The sequence below is a fragment of the Cupressus sempervirens genome, chromosome 11 (genome assembly GCF_028749045.1).
Source record: "Cupressus sempervirens isolate cs-2001-9-10 chromosome 11, ASM2874904v1, whole genome shotgun sequence".
Classification (NCBI taxonomy): domain Eukaryota; kingdom Viridiplantae; phylum Streptophyta; class Pinopsida; order Cupressales; family Cupressaceae; genus Cupressus; species Cupressus sempervirens.
In genome coordinates this window covers 58,244,081-58,264,394 of record NC_143128.1, presented here as the reverse complement: position 1 = coordinate 58,264,394, position 20,314 = coordinate 58,244,081, and the positions used below count along the sequence as shown (strand labels likewise).

At 37.7% G+C, this 20,314-nt stretch overlaps 1 protein-coding gene across 1 annotated transcript in view; it reads right to left on the bottom strand.

The window, feature by feature from the left end:
- LOC149528232 (serine/threonine-protein kinase GRIK1-like) overlaps window positions 1–20,314 on the bottom strand; it is a 147,245-nt gene that overhangs the window by 73,696 nt on the left and 53,235 nt on the right. The window contains exons 5-6 of the mRNA XM_089810955.1: window positions 8,774–8,848; window positions 8,553–8,640 (exon numbers count right to left, since the gene is read on the bottom strand). Coding sequence (XP_089667081.1) covers window positions 8,553–8,640; window positions 8,774–8,848 — 163 coding nt within the window. The remainder of the gene's footprint in view (window positions 1–8,552; window positions 8,641–8,773; window positions 8,849–20,314) is intronic.

Genomic DNA, 20,314 nt, shown 5'->3' with positions numbered 1-20,314 from the left:
TGTTCTAGAATTGGTACATAGTGATGTAGCTGGCCCCTTTCCAGTACCTTCCTTTGGTAAGGCCCGCTATGTTCTCACATTTATTGATGACTTTTCAAGGTACACTTGGGTCTTTTTCCTTGATCATAAGAGTGAAGTCTTTGACAACTTTATCACATTCAAAGCTCAAGTTGAGAAGAAATTTGGGAAAGCCATCAAGATACTAAGGACAGATAATGGCAAAGAATATGTCAACTCCAAACTTATAGACTATTGCACACATGAGGGGATAGATCTTCAACATTCAATTGCATACACGCCACAACAGAACGGTGTAACTGAAAGAAAGAACAGAACCCTTAAGGAAATGACTACTTGCATGCTTCAACACAAGTCTCTTGATCAAGTGTTTTGGGCTGAAGCCATGTGCTGTGCCAACTACATTCAAAACCGAAGTTCGCATAATGCCTTAGATGGAATAACACCTTTTGAGGCATGGTGTGGCAGGAAACCAAGTGTTAAGCACTTCAAAGTTTTTGGTTCTCCAGCATGGGCAAGGATACCTCCACAAAAGAGAAAGGCATTAGAACCTCAAAGCAAACCATGCATATTTGTTGGATATCCTGATCATCTCAAGGCATATAAATTAATGGATCCAAAGACTCATGAAATCTTCTATGAGAGGAGTGTTCATTTTGAAGAGACATATCCAAGTTTGCCTTCTTCAACTCCTCCTTCTTCCTCCTATGTGGATAGTGATCATAGTCATGAAAATGACTCAGAAGATGAAATTCCTCTAACCTTGACTCACAGGACACCACCTTCGCAGGGTCAACAAACAGTTGAAGACATTCCTTCATCTTCTTCCACTAAACCTCGTTGGGCACAGCAAACTCTTGATGCAGCAGGTTCATTGGTGGGAAATCCTTCAGATACTCGGAGGACTAGGTCATAGCACAAGTCATTTTCACATGCATACATAGCCATTGCTTCACATCCACAGTCTTTTAAGGAAGCATCAGGGATTCCAGAATGGGATAAAGCTATGGAGGAAGAATACAATTCTTTGATGAAAAATAACACATGGGACTTAGTTCCCCTTCCTAAGGGAAGAAAAGTGGTTCGATGCAAGTGGATCTATCGAACCAAATTTGCAGCGGATGGAAGTATTGATAAACATAAGACTAGACTAGTTGCCAAAGGTTTCTCGCAAGTTCCAGGTATTGACTATACAGACACTTTTGCACCAGTTGCCAAGATGAACTCCATTCGCCTGACACTAGCAATTGTTGCAGCTCAAGGATGGGTTGTACACCAGATGGATGTTAAGAGCGCATTTTTGAATGGTGACCTTCATGAGGAAATTTATATGGAGCAGCCACAGGGGTTCGTCCAGGATTCTACTATGGTTTGCAGATTAAAGAAGTCTATTTATGGTTTAAAGCAGGCTCCTCGAGCTTGGTATGCCAAAATGGATTCATTTCTCCTCTCAGTAGGTTTCAGAAGATGTCATTCTGATTCGAATGTTTACATTCTTCAAAAGGATGACTCTCACTTGATCTTAGTGCTTTATGTCGATGACTTGATCATTACAAGGAGCACTGCATCCATCATAGCCAGTGTCAAGACCTCTCTTCAAGACAAATTTGCCATGACAGACTTGGGTTTGCTACGCTACTTCCTTGGCATTGAGATCATACATTCTTCAGCAGGGATTTCACTTTCACAACCCAAGTATGCTCTTGACTTGCTTTCTCGGTTTCGCATGAGTGACTGCAAACCTGCTCCTACTCCCTTCCTATCAGGTGTCAAGCTAGAGACTAAGTGCACCACTCCACTTGTTGATGCGACATTATACAGACAATTAGTTGGGAGCCTTATCTACTTGACACATACATGCCCTGATATTGTCTTTGCAATTGGTATGGTTTCACGCTTTATGCAAGAACCTCATGAGCTTCATTGGAAGGCTGCCAAGCACATTTTGCACTATATCAAGGGTACACATACACATGGGATTCATTATGCAGCAGGTACAGGGCTTCAGTTGATTGGATACATAGATTCAGACTATGCAGGAGACTTAGATTCTCGGAAGTCTACTTCAGGGTACACATTTCAATTTGGTTCCGGCCCTATTTGTTGGCAAAGTAAGAAGCAGAACAATGTTGCTCTTTCTTCCACAGAGGCTGAGAATTGAGGGGCTGTCAATGCAGCTACAGAGGCTCTTTGGTTACAACACATCCTAGAGGAGTTTGGATTCGATCTACCTAAGCCAACAATTATTCATTGTGACAATCAAAGTGCCATTGAAATCTCTAAGCATCCAGTTCAGCATCAGCGGACAAAGCACATTGAGGTTCACATGCACTATCTCAGAGAGCTAATACATGAGCAGATCATTGCACTTCAGTACTGTCCTACAGCAGAGCAGGTCACTGATATTTTCACCAAACCCTTCACCGAGGTCAAGTATAATCATTTGCGTGATCTCTTGGGGGTGCAGGATGTTGCAGATAGGAGAGTCCCTTGACTTCTCTCTTCTTCTTTTGGGAGGGATTTTTTTCTCTTATGAGGTCTTCTTCTCTCTCTCTTTCTCTATTGTACTTATCTCTCTTTTTGGAAGAGGGTTTTTCCCAAGTGGTTTTCCCTCTTTCTCCGCTTTATGAGAGATTGCATTGCATCATTTTAGCATTGCTTTTGTACATGGGTACCTAACATGGCCTAGTAGCTGAGACCCATTATGCATTAGTGAGCTTAAGTGCATTCCCCTAAGTTGCACTTAAGGGGGGGTGTTGGTGTAAATAAGTATTTACTATTTACGCTTTACTTAAGTTTACTTAGGTTAGTGCATTATTTTATTATTTTGCATTATTTTATTATTTCTCTTTATGAGACACTTAGGAGTTTGTGCATCTTCTACAGTTGTCATGTAGACAACATAGAAGTACGCAACTCTAATTATGCACATGGTGTCTACACCACAGGAGTTTGCATCATTCACTGAGTTATCATGTAGACAACACAATTTTTTGCACTCCTAATTTAGCCCATGTTGTCTACAACACTGATGTGCGTGTTTCACCTTTGTAGGCTTATCCTCTCATCATCGCACTTACTTTCGTGCATAATGGAGGATAACCCATATCTGGTGGACATGTGCCTAGTTGTTGGACTTATCATGATGTTGATTCCGAGGCATTCTAGATGCATCTCAGAGGCCTTTATATTGAGGCACTCCTAGTGTACTTGTACATAGAATTGAACACTATACAGTTATTCTGATCATACTCTGGTCTAATTTGTGCTTGTGTTTTGAGTTCTTTGGTCTTGGGTAAATTCTGCCCTAAGGCAAATTCTTACAAAGAACTTTAAAATGTAGTTTTTATTGAAGGATAACTTGTCTGATAGTTTACAGAGGAAGGAGAAATCTTATTAGATATTGATAACAAGCCCAGACTTATGTTATCTAATGAACACAAGAAATATACGGATCGTGATTTCACATGCTCAAATGCTAATGAAAATGAAGTTGATAAAATCAATCCATTTTCTGTATTGGGTGCTTCACCTAGCTACGTTGGTACTATTTGCTTAATCACACTCCCTCTATTTATGGAATATATGAATGAGTAAAGATAGCCATGCTTCTTCCACTTGTTGTGGTTAGATTGTTTGCCTTTGTGATTGTGTTGTCAATTGGGTTTGTGATTACCAAATTGGCACTAGTAGGGTGGAAGAAAAAACACAAACAAATGCCCAAATGGAGGTGTTGATTAATATGGGGCACTCCATTTGCAGCTCGTTGCATTTTCTTCTGTTGGGGGATGTCATGGCACCACCTATATTTGACTCTATTTCATGTACTCGCCCGAGTGTATTATTGTCGATTCATTGTTGTTGGTTTAAGGTTACCGCAAAAATAAAGATGGTGCTCATAACAGTGATCACCGAGTCTCTTCAATTGTTAAAAGGTTACAATGAAATGGGCATCGTTCTCTTCATCATGTTGTGTGGGAAAACCATTTGTATCGTTCTGAGATTAAATATCTGGTGAGTGGAATGCTTTGTCAAGGGCAGTAGGAAAATTTAAGAAAAGATTTTCTTTTGCATATTTTGTAATGATCGGCACTATTGTGGCATCTCAGTTTCTACCTTTGAATTTGAATTGATATGATTTTCCCCAATGTTTACCTCATGAACCAACGAACGCTTCAATATTTAGCATCACATGTATCATCTCTAGAGAACGTCGGGTCTTTCTTGGGATTGATTCACATCCATTCTTTGCATTGCTTTGTGTAGTGCCAACATCAACGAGGGCTTAGTCAACATGCAAAATGATCAAAATAAAATTTTCAAGTGGCAATGGCACCAACATCGGCAAGGATAATAGGGATAAATGTTACAGGAATCGTCATGGTTGGGACTTGATTGTCTTCAAAGCACTCAGCATGTTCGTTGCCACTTACAAGTCTACTATCACCGATTACAAGGTTAAAGATATAGTTATTATGCCCGATCGACTCAGAGGTCACTCACCTCATATCTGAAGCTCACACCTTCTCTATTGACAATTTGGTAAGCTTAGAGATTTTCGATCTCTCCACTGATGTCACAACTGCATCCCAAAGTTGATAAGTGATTCTCGTGAAAGATAACGTATGCCTATCACTGAAAGAAAAATTAGCAATTTTTCAGTATTTGATATTGAAAAGTCTTCCTGGTCAAGATTAGAGGATTTAAATTATTTATTGCTTAGTCATGAATCTTCAATTTATTGCTGAAAAAGACATTTATGATAATATTTGAGATAATGTGTAGACATGTGTGATGCCATGAGGCATGTGTATGGAAATATTAAGAGATTTATATTTGAAAATTAAAGAGACATTCTGGTGTAATATGAAGTCTCATTTCAATCTATTTAGGTGGTTGCTTGGTGCAATAGTGAATGGCATCAAGAGAAAGCATTGTACTTGAACATTTTATTATGAATAAAAGTGATATTTTTGTGGTGCGGCTGGGTTGATTCTTTCAAGTGGAAGGGTTTTCCCATGATAATCTTGTTGTGTCTTTTGTGCTTATTTTGTTCCTCTTCTGTTGTTTATCTTTTTTTCTGGACAGATCTTTAACATAAGTTGTGTTTGTAGAACTTCTTTCGATCCTTGCTTACTATTGGAAAGTCATGGCTAGCAAGATCATGGCTCTGATACCACTGAAATATTCCGAACCAAAACTGATCTAATTTTCCTGATTAGTTTGGTTGATAACTGGAGATGTTTTGTGTTGTTCGCAATGAGTTTTGATTTTTATGTTTAAATGTCAATGATAACTCAAACTTTATCAACTATTTGAACATGAAATGCAAAGCTATAAATGTCTGATAAAAATATCAGAATTCAGACTTATTACGAACAACAAAGCATCTATTCAAAATGAGATAACTAAATCACCACCACAAGAATAGGCATACCAGGGTGTCCAGTGCTCACTCCAAGAATCCGGTTTCTATTGATAAAACATAACAAGATTAGCTTCCTACTAACTAGGTGGCACCAATTAGTTTTACCGGCAATGCTGATAATTACCAAAAACAAATATGAAGAAATATCCAACTCCTACGCCTAGCCTGCAGGCAAGACTGCCTTGCCTTACCATCTGACAAACTCTCAATGTGCATCAATTTCATCCATCATAAATCCTTTATGTCTGAATCTATCTCACAACTGATATGCTGATAATTCTGATCTGGAAATCACTGCACAAATCTCAACACTCAATCCAAGGTGTACAGCTGCGGGAGAATGAAAATGGCGGCAGGAATGGTACATCTGGTGTAGAGGAATGTACAACTGGTAGATATGATCCCAGCCTTCATAAATCTGCCCAAAAATCCATCCTCTAGCTTCTGCAAACTGAATCTATACCTGATACTGTTCTCAATCTGCCCAATGGTGAATTTTGAGTGAACTTGCTCCTCTAGGAAAGTTGGCGTTGAACTCAACTTTATGATCTACAGGGAGTTTCCATTCCCGGAAGCTTCAATCTGCTGCTCAAACTCTTCCTCAAAAGCTCAAATTCAATGCTCGGTTGTAAGAATGAATGAATGGATGATCAAACAGCTGCCTCCAATGTACTTATAATGTCTCAAAACCTAGATTTTGTGGTTGCAGTTTTTTATTTTAATAAAGTTTATTTATCAAAATTTTAGTAAAATAATGTCTCCTCAAGATGCTCGATAGATATTTTGCTCCTGCGCATTTAATAATTCATTTTTTATTCACACGTTAATACCCCTCAATGAGTCAATGGCCTTTATTCAAAACAACCTTATCTCACTAGGACATGGGGTCATTTTATTACATTATTAATTTATTATAAAGCGACAATCTCTTTATTTTATTTACATTAAACTCAATACTTTAATATATAATTTTTATTCAAACTGCATCACCTGGGCATCCCAAACTGGAAACTAACGATGCATGTGCATCCCAATGATGTCCGAACATAGCAAGCGAACTGATACTCTCATCCTAACAATTAAGGATTCCCCCTAAAAAATATAAACTGCAATCAAAGCTTCCAACATGATCCTTGAGGTCTCCTCATTTGATCTGATCAATTCCCAATCAATCTATAAAAAATAAGAGTCCTCTTAAAAAACAGGAGACTGTCTCAAACTATCCAAACAGCTTGTCAAGCTGCCTGCTAAGCTCCAACACTCCCAGTTGAATCCCCTAACCACCCTGCTGACCTACGGGAGTCCCTGATTACAGGCCAACATCTGTTGTATTTTGAGCTGCCTAAGGAAGGGACATTACAGCATATGAGCAGATCCTAAGAACTTCTGTGTAATTCTTGAGAGCTGTATGTACCTGTATCATTTAAGGTCAAAATTGCTATATTGAACATATAATACATTTCTGATTCTTAAGAAGAGCATTTCACTATATATATATATATAATTCCTTTATTTGATTCCTGCACTGTTGGATTATCTGTACAGCAGTATAGATATGTATCTATGTAGTTGTACTTTGAAAGAATCATTAAGAAACTAACATTGTGAGTATAATCTACATGTCTTAATACACTTGGAAGTTGAGTTGGAACCATTGAACATCCATTGGAAATATGGAAGAAACTTTGCAATCTGAAAACAATACTTTATATACTTTATCTGCTACAAGCAAACTGTTTGACAAAATACCTCTGAGTGAAAATTCGGAAAAATTCGGCAACATTCCATTGTGGATTTTACAGACTCCTCCTATTGACACTGATATTGTTCCTCAACGAGAAATTTACAGGCCATGAATGTAGAAATTATAATCTGTAATTTTTGCTTATATTGAAAATTGAAGTTGATGTTTAGTTTTTTCATCTGTTATCTATCTTTAAGTCTAATTCTGATCTATAAATGAAGGAAATCAGCAATATGTTCTTTCAAGGCAGAAGTAGGCATGTCTTACAGGATATCAGGATATTTGTCCAAATTTATATGTTCCTTAATGTTGGGAAAATAATTCAAATTTTTGCTGAGTCTGAGTTTTTTAAAATATTTGGATCTGCAGAGTTCCTGCTGGGCCCAAGTTTTCAGACCATGATTCTAGCAACAGAATGGCATGATAGCATGGCATTACATTTATCACAACAACACCTAAAAGGTATTGCTTACAAAAAACCTGAATGCACTAGCCTATAGGAAATTTAACCGCAATTCTAAAGCAATCAACTTCAAATGCAGAAAAAACAGGAACTTGCAGGGAGACAAAGGTGAGACCGCATCAAAATCAGGAACATGCAACCTCAAGCCGAGTTTCAAACTTGAAAAGAGTGTTATCTCACAATGTGCTTGAGCCATCTTGACTGCATAGATTTGAATTCTCAAACAAACATACTAAAGGATAGAATAGTAGCATACTGCTAACATTCCATCACAAAAGATGCCAGAATGGAGTACAATATGGAACTTGTAACCTAGAGCATAGATTCAAACAAGAGCATTTATCTCATAATGTGCTCGAGCCATCTTAGATGCATAGAGTTTGAATACTTAAACAAACATACAAGAGGATGGAATAGTTCCATACTGCTAACAATCCATGGCAAATGATGCCAGAATGGAGTGCACTATGGACCTGTTACATGAGGAAATTGAGAAAAACAGACGAATGCACAATAATCACAGAGAGAGAAAAGGTAAGACAGCATCAAAAACAGAAGCTTGTAACCTAAAGACAAGTTTCAAACAAGAGCATTTATCTCATAACGTGCTTCAGCCTTCTTAGATGAGGAGTTTGAGTTCATAAACTAATATACAAGGATGGGAAAAAACACCACAATGGAGTAAAATACAGACCTACTGCAAAACAGATGAATGCACAGCACAGGCACTACGCACAGAATCCATTCTAAATGTAAGCAAATAAAGTTATCAAATATAATTCATGAACATTAAATGCATTTATCTTTCACATTAACCACTACCACAACATAAATCTTCTAAAAAGGATAATAACCACCTAGAAAGAAATGAAGGAAATGGACAAAGAATAATAATTTACCCATGTAAAAGTTATCTGTATCTGGGTCATCAATCACCTCAACCAGATTAACAATATTGGGATGATCCAGCTTTTTCATAATTGAAACCTGAACAAGTACAGAAAAGAACCAAGTTGATACAACCTCAAATTTCTGAAGGAACAAAGATAACTAAAATTTAATCACAGCTTTCTACAAGCTTACTATTTGGCAATAATTGAAAACATATCCTAGTTGTAACCTCTCTTAGAACATCTGTCATGGCTGTTTCTGAAGGTGCCACACGCAACTTGGAAAGCCGTGACTTGTGAAAGGCCTGTATTAGTAATGATGGAATACATAAAGATAGAAATAAGAAAGTCATGTCATAACAATAAAAATGTCTAAAGTTGCTTCTAAATTTCAAACAGTATGGGATACCTCAATCATAGACACTGTGTAAGAAGATCAAGATAACTTCACTGAATAAACATAAGAACTAACCTCAATTAACTCCAGTAAACATTGTATTTCATTTGAATATTCTGAAAATAAATATTAAAAATCACTATTAAAGTATAACCTTGATTACAAAGACAAGGTCTTGTCATGGGTCAATCACTAGAAAAGGGGACTTAAAACGAATTATGCTATCCTTTTTTGGCATTCTTGTTTGGCATCTATTGCTTGTGAGTTGATTTTACTGGTTGAAAAACTTACTGAAAAGTTGTAATATTTAAAGGCAAGCAACCATAAAATGTTTGGAACTTACAGACTACATCACAAGATTCATGTCCATGTAGAGTGCCAGACAATTGTAATCAAAAAAGAAAACCAGATTTTGATTAAGTTTCAAACATGCAAAACAGATTTGATTGTTTTGTTTTTTTAAATAAGACATGAATGTCAAAAAAGATATATAATACTAGGTAACTTCGAAAACCATATAAGATGTCAAAAACATATTATCTATGATCACGTCGTGCAATTCAAAACATCAAATGGTAAATCTCTTAAACAGTTTTGTCCCAAAAGCTCATCATATGCTTCTAAAGATTGTCGAAGCATTAAGTCTTTAATGTGCCACAATATGATTATAAGAGTCGCGACATTAAAGCATGTGAAATCATGACTTTACAGATATATTTTCTTCAAGAGGAAGGGTAAAGCTATTAGCTTTTTCTCAAATTGTGGGCTATTCCCTAACTTTTTGATCAAAAATGTTCTAAGCCATCAAGGGCAATTGGCTGAATTGTCTCAATATCATCATCAATAGATTCACAATTAAATTCAAGATGATCTGCATTTTCTGTGTGTTTTAGAATTTATTGGAGTTGTAGATAGCAAATGATGAGTCTTTTACCATTTTGTTCAAACTTTAAACACAATTAAAAGTTGGTATATGTAAGGTTTGGCTATGAATGTAGCCACCCAAGATATACAAGCCACATAGAAAGCTCAATAACGAGAGAGAGATACTATGACAAGAGTAAATGGTGTTCCTGTCAATAATGCAATATAATGAATCAATTAGATTTAATATTACAATGAAGACACCTTGGTTATATAGCCAAGTTGTATACAAAGAAATGAATGGGAAACATGGATCCCATCTGGCAACACGGCTTCATACACATTCCCTAAATCATGTTTCTTTTAAATCCTGCAGGGGCCAAATTTCTTCATCTTCAGCTTGTTGTAGGTGCCTACTGAGAATCGTTCCTTCCTCAAGTACACCATAGCCAGATCCCCAACTTAGAACTCCTTATGTCTCCTCTTTTAATCGGCTCTAGCCTTATACTGCAAGTTCATCTTGGTAATATGTACACGTACCTCCTCATGTAGGTTCTTGACATGTTCAGCAAAGTCTTTTGTCTCAGCACTCATCCTCTCTCCTTACTCCATCTTCCTCAACACTAGTGCAGTTCCTGGACTACTCCCATACACCACCTGGAATGGTGATCTACCAGTGCTCCTATTCACAGAATTATTGTAAGAAAATTCTCCTTGTGGTATAACCAAATCCCATCCCTTGGGCTTATCTCCTACTAAACACCACAGCTAATTTCCCAAACTTCTATTCGCCACCTTTGTTTGTCCATTAGTCTGCAGATGATGTGCAAAATTGAACTTCAACTTTGTCTTCAACTTCTTCCACAAAGTCCTCCAAAAATACCCAAAAAATTTTGTATATTTGTCAGAAACAATACTTTTTGGGAGACCATGTAGCCTCACCACCTCTCTCAAAAACAAATCTGCAATATGCATTGCATCATGGGTCTTTGACAAGGAATGAAATGAGACATCTTCGAAAAACCATCAACCACCACAAATACTGAGTCATTACCCCGTTGTGTCCTAGGTAACCCAAGAACAAAATCCATGATTATGCCTTCCCAGGGCCTTGATGGAACATGCAATGGTTGATAGAGTCCAGTGTTCTGACTGACTCCCTTAGCTGTCTTACACAATCGACAACTCTGCACAAACTTCTTCACATCCTATGACAACCAAGGCTAGAAATAATATTCGCTTACAATGGCAATGGTCTTGTCTCGATTAAAGTGTCATGCAATCCCTTTGATATGTTTCTCCTTGATCAAGTTCTCCCCCATGGCACTGGTTGGAATGCACAACTGACTACCTTTGAACAACATACCATCTTGGATCATATAATCCAACCACTTAGTCCTGTGTATAGTGACAAGTTCCTTACAAGCCTTCCAAGCCTCTGCAAAATCGGGATCCTTAGGGTACAAAGTCTTGAGTTCATTAAATCCAAACACTTCAATTTGCATTTCTGTCAGTAACAATTGTCTCCTATTTAATGCATCTACAACCCTATTAGACCTTCCACTTCTATGTTTCAATACAAATAGCTCTACAAGAACTCTACCCATTTCAATTGTCTCTTATTTAATTTACCTTGGCTATTTAGGTATTGCAATGCCTTTTGATCAGTGCACAAAACAAATTCTTTTGGCAACAAATAATCCCTCCATTTCTTTAAAGCTTGAACTATTGCATAGAAGTCCTAACCATAAACAAAATACTAATTCTTGCAATCATTTAATTTCTCACTAAAATATGTCATAGGCTTACCTTCCTGGCTCAATACAGCTCCAATGGCACTACCACTAGCATCACAATCCACCTAGAACACTTTGTTAAAATCAAGAAGTGCCAACACTAGTTGCTTTGTACCTTCTTCAGTAACTCAAATTCCTTGCAGCTCCTACAGCCCACTTGAACTCCTTTCTATCCCCTCTCATTGTTTCGGTGAGGGGTGCACAAATACTATTGAAATTCTCGATGAACTTCCTATAAAAACTAGCCAAACCATGGAATGACCTCACCTCAGTGATAGAGCTTGGAGTAGGCCATTTTAGGATGACCTTCACCTTCTCTGGGTCCATTTTGAGACCTTCAAGGCTTCAACTAATACAACAAACCCTAATAGAGTAACTCCTTTTTGACAAAGCTACACTTGTTCAAATTAATCAACAATTAATGTTCCCTCAACCTCTCAAAGACACTACGAATGTGCAACAAATGTTCATCCAAAGACTTACTGAAAATCGAAATATCATCCAAATAGATAATTACAAATTTTCCAAGAAATTTCTTTAGTACTTCATTCATAAGTCGCATTAAGGTGCTTGGCACATTGGTCAGTCCAAAGGGCATGACTAACCACTTATATAGACCCTCCTTGGTCTTGAATGTAGTCTTCCGCTCATCTCCCTCTCTTATTTGTATCTAGTGATAGCCACTCTTGAGATCTATCTTTGATAAGTATTGAGCTCCGCTCAAGTAGTCGATAAGATCATCCATCCTTGGCAAAGGAAACCAGTTCTTGATGACTATCTTGTTTATAGCCCGAGAGTTTGTACACATCATCCACTCTCCATCCTTCTTTGGTGTCAGTACTCCAGGTACTGCACATGGGCTCAAGCTTTCCCAAATAAGACCTTTCCTCAACAACTCCTGAACTTGTCTTTTCAACTCCTCAGTCTCAATAGGAGTCATCCTACGAGCAGCCTTGTTAGGCAGACTAAAGCTATTTGATGATTGATTTGCCTTACTGCCAGCAACCCCTCTGGGATATTATTCACTACTACCTTCCTTATCCTTTCTCGGAATTAAAGCATAACACGTGTTGATATTTCATGCCATCCAAAAAATTTCTTCCATCAACAAGGCATACCCTAGCACTATTGCATAACTTTTCTTCTTCCTTCATCAAGGGCTTCAACTTTGACGAACTCATCCTTCATCAGATAATAGGTGATTGCACAACCATCGTTTATAGCACACCTTTCATACTGCCACGGCCTTCCCAACAATTGGCATAAATCCATCAATATGATGTCACAAGAACCTCATCATGGTAACTCCCAATCTTGAACTTCACCAAACATTGTTCACTAACCAAGACCTTATGCTCATCTTGCACCCAGGCAATCTGATATAGATAGGGGTGTTTCTCCATCTTGAGCTTTAGCTTTGAGACCATCTCCTCTGACACCAAGTAGTCAATGCTCCAACCATCAATAATCACATCACAGCATTTACCCTCACACTTGCACCTACTACGAAACAAACTCCTGCTTTGTCCAAGTTCAGTCTCACCACTCATCAAGACCCTTTTATTAACCAGAACCTTTCCTCTTTCTACATCCTCTGAATGCGATGACTTAGCATCATCATCCACATGAGCAACCCTTGCTTGACCATTAACTCTCTTATCTGTCCTTCCTTGCCGTTGAGGGCACTCATAGGCTCGATGGCCTTCTCCGTTGCAGTGGAAACATGTACCACGGAAGCCTCGAAGCCTCCTCTTCCCAATCCTTGTTCACATCCTCTACCTCTTACTCTTTGGTCTCCAAAATTTTGATCACAGGAGTAGTTGAAACCCTTATCCCTTTGGTTTCGACTAGTACCCACATTTTTATTTTTCTTTTGGTCCTCATTTCGGCCTTCAAAAGATCTACCACCACCCCTTCCTCCTTGAGCGTGCCCTCTTTGCTTTCCATCAAACTTTTTATTTAGCTTCTCCTCAACTCACAAGGTAAACTAGTATGCCTCTTCAATGCTAATCATTCTAACCAAACTAACCTCCTGAATGCTAAGTCTTAACCCATTAAGGTAGCGAGCGACCTTCTCCTTGTTTGTTTCCGCATGCCTCGTCCTAATAAGGACTCGATAAAACTCCTCCATATCTTCCTGGACAGATTTTCCCACTTGCTTTAACCCTTGCATCTTCTTGAATAAATCAAGTTCGTAGTCAACAGGAATGAACTACTTCTTTAGTTTGTCCACCATGCGATAACATCTTGTGATTTTCTCCTTCCCTCTCCTATTCCTCTCTAACTAAATCTCTTGCCACCAGATTTTGGCATGGCCCTTCAGTCTGGCCTTCGCAAACTTAACCTTATCAGGGTCCTCAAAATCCTCATACTCAAAATATTCATCCATCTCATTGATCTAGTCAATCAACTCCTTCGAGCTTAGATTTTCCGAAAACATGCTGACCTAAGTTTAGGTCTTTTGCCCAACTTGGCAATGGCCCTAAAAAGCTTCTCCTCCGCTTGGTTAAGGACTTCTCCTCCTTCTTCTCCTTCTTGCACAACATTTCCTTCTTCATTTTTCTCCTCACTTTCATCCCTTACAGCAAGATTCATTACTCTAGGGACCTCCTCTTGCAATGCCTGAATTTGTCTCTTGAAGGCTCTAACATTAGGGGGAACACCTTCGATCGACCCTTTCACCACGCTCTCTTCATGGAGGCATCTTCTCACTATCTCAAAACCCACAACCACACAGTCCAAGTCCAAATTGCCTCACAATCGACATTTTGTCTACACAATCAAGAATTCCCACTCTGATACCACTTGATGAGAGCAAAGCCCAAGACAAAATGAACACAACAGGAAAGGAGACTTTTATTATCAAAAATGATATGCTAGTACATTCTTACACTAGAAAAACAGACTAAACTATATGCCCTATGGGCTTACAACATAATCAGATTCTGGAGAAAAAAACCCTTCTCACAGTACCTTCTCCCAAACTCCACAATACATTTTAGAATATGCCACTTGGCATCCACCACCAAAGCAGAAGGTTCTAGAAGACATGTCAGAAGTTGGTGCAAAATTAGAAGAATCCATAAATGGTAGTCCAACTTCCGGAGGGCATAACTTTTGATCCGGAAATCAGATTGATGAATAGTTTACATTTCCAGAAAGCTCTCTGGGCACTCTACATGCCTATGGACCAGCTTCATTTGTCCCTCATTTTTCAGGCCCATACGAGGCCATTTAGTGCCTCAAATCTTTCTTTGAATCTTTCTCAGGAGGTCTCCAGGCACCTTAAATTTGCAATAACTTTCAAACCGTAAAGCCTTTTGACCTAATTCTTTTTCTGGAGTGTTTGAAATTACAAGTACATTCATTCCTCCAACTCACACCCTCTTAATCAACATAATTATGGCTCAATTATAAATTAACCCATTTTCTACACTAGCACATATCTCGAGGTGCTCAAAACACTAACATAGAAAACTAATAGTGGAACTATGAGAGTTGGCATCGCTATTTGGCCCAAATGGGTATCCAGAAATACAAACACATTAAACAAAAACTAAAACTAAGCATATTTTTGGGTGGTATAGGATTGCCCTTACACCTCTAGATGCTCCTGCATCAATTGTTGTCTAGTCTTGTTCTAAATGTTGACACTATAAACCTTAGAAGTTGCAACAGATGAATTATAACAGATCAATGGAGGAAAAAAGAATACAAAAATATCAGCCAATAACTAGCTTCGTCATCACAAGGAGAACCCGGGGTTTAGGGAAAACTTGAGAGTTGATTAAATCTTGAGATGTCTATCTTATATAACTTGGACACAATCTTTAATTACCCCGTCAAGCGAACTGAGACTACTGACAGCTTTGGGGTATTTAGAAAATGAATATTATATTGAACAGTTTATAGGAACATGTTGAATGAGGTCAACTGTCATTTCTGGTCTAAGTGGAGGTGTGATGTTTAGGGTGGAATACCAGTAAATCATACATGCAGCAGCAGTCACGGTAAGAAAACAGCAGCTAACACCTTTTCCAATAAACGAAATCAATCAAAAGACATTAATCTGGGAACCACTACTATGTGTTTTAGCAAAGAAAATATAAACAGAACCAACTCTGAAAATTGGAATGAACTAGTAACTGGTTTGGAGCCTTACCCACTTGCAAGAAAAGTTCCAAGATGTCTGGTATCCCAACTTATGCCATTCCCATGTAAGATAAAATACTTTATGCTACCAAGTAGAATTTAAAAGAAATGGGCCTTAATCATCAAGTGATTACATCGTTAAACATAATTTAGTTTTGAAAAAGAAATGTTAAGCTAGGAGAGGAGATCAACATGATGTAGCAGAATATCAATTTGAGGTTGAATAGTACCTTTTCCATAGCCAAGCTGCATACCTGAGGCAAGGATTGTCCTTCTAGAATTCATGTATTAGCATTGAACATCCCTGAAAAGACCAATCAAATTAAAACCTGGGTGGTCAACTCAAAATCAGCAAGAGTTATTTGTATCGATATATGTTTGACAACCTTCAGTACCACTTGAAGGTGAATAAGGCAAAAGGATGTAACTAAGATCATATCTTGCATAAAACAGATAGATGCCTAAGGAGAGATTACCTCCAAACCCGAGTCAAGCGGGAAGGTGAGACAACTCCAAAAACTAAACCTTGCTCAAGGTACACAATAATGGAAGTCAGAATGGAGTCACCAGATACAACCATGTCATGAGTCACACTAAAGTAGTAGATGGTTATAGGGTACGACCGACAATGTTGTAGGTGACTCTACACTAGATTCCCAGGAGGCTTGACTTTACCATCTACCATCCCTCTTAGAGGGTCGGGTCACAAAGTAGGCAAGGGGCATCAAGTACGATCCATGGTTAGGTGGTAAACTCCCCAGTGATACCTTTTCCCCCTGATCAAGACACAAGCAGGAGACACGAGAAACACTTGACCATGCAGGACCTTTCTTATGACAGCTCTCAACCTCTTCCCAAATATTGTGAGTATTTTATTTAGTTTGGCTGCAAGTTTAATAGTTTTTAGTGTATAGATGAATTTAAGTTTGAAAGGTTGTATTTCAGTCTCTTATTAGTAGATCATATTATCTCCTTCTGTCTTAAGAGGTAATTTAATTTTGTGAGTATGCTCCTTAATTAAATTGTATTGTTCATGTTATTTCCTTTCATCAACAATAATAATCTTAGTTTGGGGAGCTTGTCTTGTTATTAATTGTACTAGAATAGATTATGTAATTCCATTACTTTGAAACAAATATATATATATATATATATATATATATATATATATATATATATATATATAGCCATTTTCAACTCAAACTTAAACAATACTCATAACAACTAGTTGAACTTTACTTGTCAAATTTAACAAATGTAGTCTCTGTAAATATCAAGTCTAACATGCCCCTTCAACTCATGTAATGAAGGAAGGAGGTGAGCGGAGGCATCCAAAGAAAACTGATAAGGAGGTAGACGGTCAATCTCAATCCCGATCGAGCCCAGTAAAGTAGTGGCTTGAGCGTACCAACAATCAACCCTGGCAGCCAAGTTCAAGCTGGTGACAAGAAAACAATAAGCCAAATAGAAGTATTTGCGATGACCATCAACAGAGTCCGCAAAACCCCGGAGACGGTGAAGAAACCAAATCAGATCAAAATTGGCACCGAATCTGAAGGTGGCACCGAATTTGAAGGCATGTTCCCCGAACTCGGACAAAACAACACCGCAAGGGAGTAGCATCTAATCATACACCTGAGGAAAAATGTCTGAACTCGCTCAACTGAGTCCTAGTTGCAATCCAGGAGAGAGGGCCCCCACACCACCGAACCATATAAAATTGTCAGTTTAACCAACGGGTCCAAGGAAGACAATTTCGAAGTAGTGTCCTAAGAGTGATGTTTGAAGCATCAAAAGTGATATCTTTGAAATTTGTGCATATGTCACCATGTGCTTAGCTAATGATGTCTTTGAAATCCAATCAGCAACATACCCAACGAATCATAGTAGAACGTGACAAACATTGAGCCAATGGAAACTAATTTTGAACAAGCTCCAAAGCCAAAGATGAAGTGACAACATTGGTGCCAAAACTATCATCAAATAAGAGAGATGCCTTTGGAAATTGAATGAGTCTCCAAGTTCAAAAGAGCCATCACATAAGCATGGTCAAAATGAACCATGAAATATGAGAAATCAAGTAGAGGAGGCTCATAAATGCCAATCTCCAAAGATAATATAGAAGAATCTCCAACTTTGATGAAACTATCATCAAGGAAAAGAGAAACCCCCACATGTGTCTCCCAAATTTGAAAAGTTACTCCACAAATAATGAACCAATGTTCGGCAAATAGGAATCCAACTTAGGATGATAAATAGATATTTCTTTCTTGCAACGACTCACTGGAAACACCAACAAAAGATGAATCTGTGATCTCAACGAGAGACGTAAGAGTTGCAAGTCGAGTCTTTGGATCATCAAAACTCTCAAGTGTTCCATCATATTCAAACTCCTTTAATATACGATATCATCGTCTAAGGGAGTACTGTCAATATCATGCAGTGGAATAAGGCAATCTAAAGCATGATCATTTGGTAAAGAAACAACTTGTGGATCTCCAAAATGGTCCAAAATATGCACGGAGGTTGAATGGCACCAAACTTGGGGTAGATGTCATAGAAGAGAATCAAATTGATGTTGTAAGCAATCAGTCCTATGATAAGAGCGCTCTTGTTTTCCCAAATTGATTTCTTTCACTCTAACTTTGGCTCAAGAATGAGTCATTAAGCCACCTACAATGAGTGATGAATCCTTTTACACATAATATTAGAATAATATCTCTGAATATCTTGTTCATTATTTTAATGGTCAATATTATGAATCTTGTAAACATTAAAATGTTTCTAATATCGTTTAATTCATTCCTTATTAGAAGGTTTCCAATAACAACAATTTTTTCGTAATAGAAACATCGTCTTGGTAATCTACATATGAGTGTCTTATTCATTGATTCATCCAATATTTTACCAAATTACCTATGTAATATGATGTCAGGGCCAGATTAATTCCTTTCTAATATTTAAAATTTTCTTCTCAAAATTATCCTAGCTTGGTTTTATGTCAAAAAAATAATTTTTCAACAACCTATATAGGATTTTCATGTCAATATTGATACCATTTCTACACCATTTTTTTGGTCCTTTCATGCTTGACGACCCTTCTACTTCACCGCCTAGGTTTTCTTGGGATTAGACGATAATTACTCCACCTCTAATTTTAGAAGAATGATCATGTTCTTGTACCTATTTGGCATCCATGGATGCCAAACACTAGTTGTTTCTGCTTGTTTCAATGTTTTTTTTCCACAACTCATGACCATATCAAAGGTCGTCTAGGGCTTACAGCGACTTGCGTCTATGCCCGAGTTGCAATCAATTCAAAAAATGAGATTTTTTGTGCAATTTATTTGTATTTTTTTACCATCGTTGAGGTCAATTTTGATAAAGGCAGCAGCTTTTTCTCCATCCTTTAAGGTTTTGATCTTCTACCACTTCATTTCTCAAAGCTATTTCAAGTTTTTTTTTCCATCATTGACCTTCTTTTTCAGCTGCCAAGGATTTCTTCAAAACCATCTAATTTTTTTGGTCAAGTTGAAACTTTGATTATAGATTCTTGGTGAGTTTTTTGAGAGCTTTACAAGGTTTCTGTAAAAAATTAGGGTCTTTGAAATATTTTGCCTTGGGATCTGTGCCTCAATATTTGTTGTTAAGCGTTAAAATCAATGTTCATTTTCTACCTCATTCTTGTTCAAACACATTTTTTGCATTCATCTTATTCTTCCTCAATAATCATGTAATCATCTAGTCAACCACCTCTAACCTCAATTTTCCACAATGGCATCTCTAACGAGCACTTTGCTTGAGGGGAATCAAAAATTCCACAGCAGAAATTACAATACTTGGAAGCAGTGTACAATTGTGCTCTTTGAATACAGATGCCTTGACAAAATTGTTTTGGGCCAAGATTGATTATCCTACATATGAAGACAAAGTAGGACAAATTGTATGAGCAACATCGATTAGTTATCGTGCTTATCAAACTCTAAGTCACTAATCATCAACTATCGCAAATTCCTTATAGGAAAACAACTATATAATTTTGAGTCATCTAGAAGGTTTGCATGAAACCTCTTATAACAGTCGTGTGTTCTTCTTGAAGAACATGCTCTTCACAATCATGATGGATGGACAAGAGTCCTTATTTAATAAAATCAAGAATGTTCACGATCACTTGGAAGCCACTGGATGCAAAATGGAAGTAGTGGTGTTCATAACCCTGAAAAGCCTACCATCTCGTTGATGTATTGTTTTTTGATCTCTACAAAAGGTTTAACAATAATATCGTTTGATTTTGAGTCAAACTCATTGACCCATATTTCATGAGTAATTACTAATGATTCAACATGAATCCATCTCTCATGAGAATAAATGGAACACTTAGCACTCATTGGATCTAGGTGATGCTCATAGGGGTGAAGCACCAGGACTTCCCGGAGGTCACCCATCCCAATACTACTCTAGCCTGAGCACACTTAACTACAGAGTTTCCTCCATGATCAAACCCAAAGCTTGCAAACCCATTTGCAAAACCTTCACCAAGTGTTGTGCCTTATGAACCATTC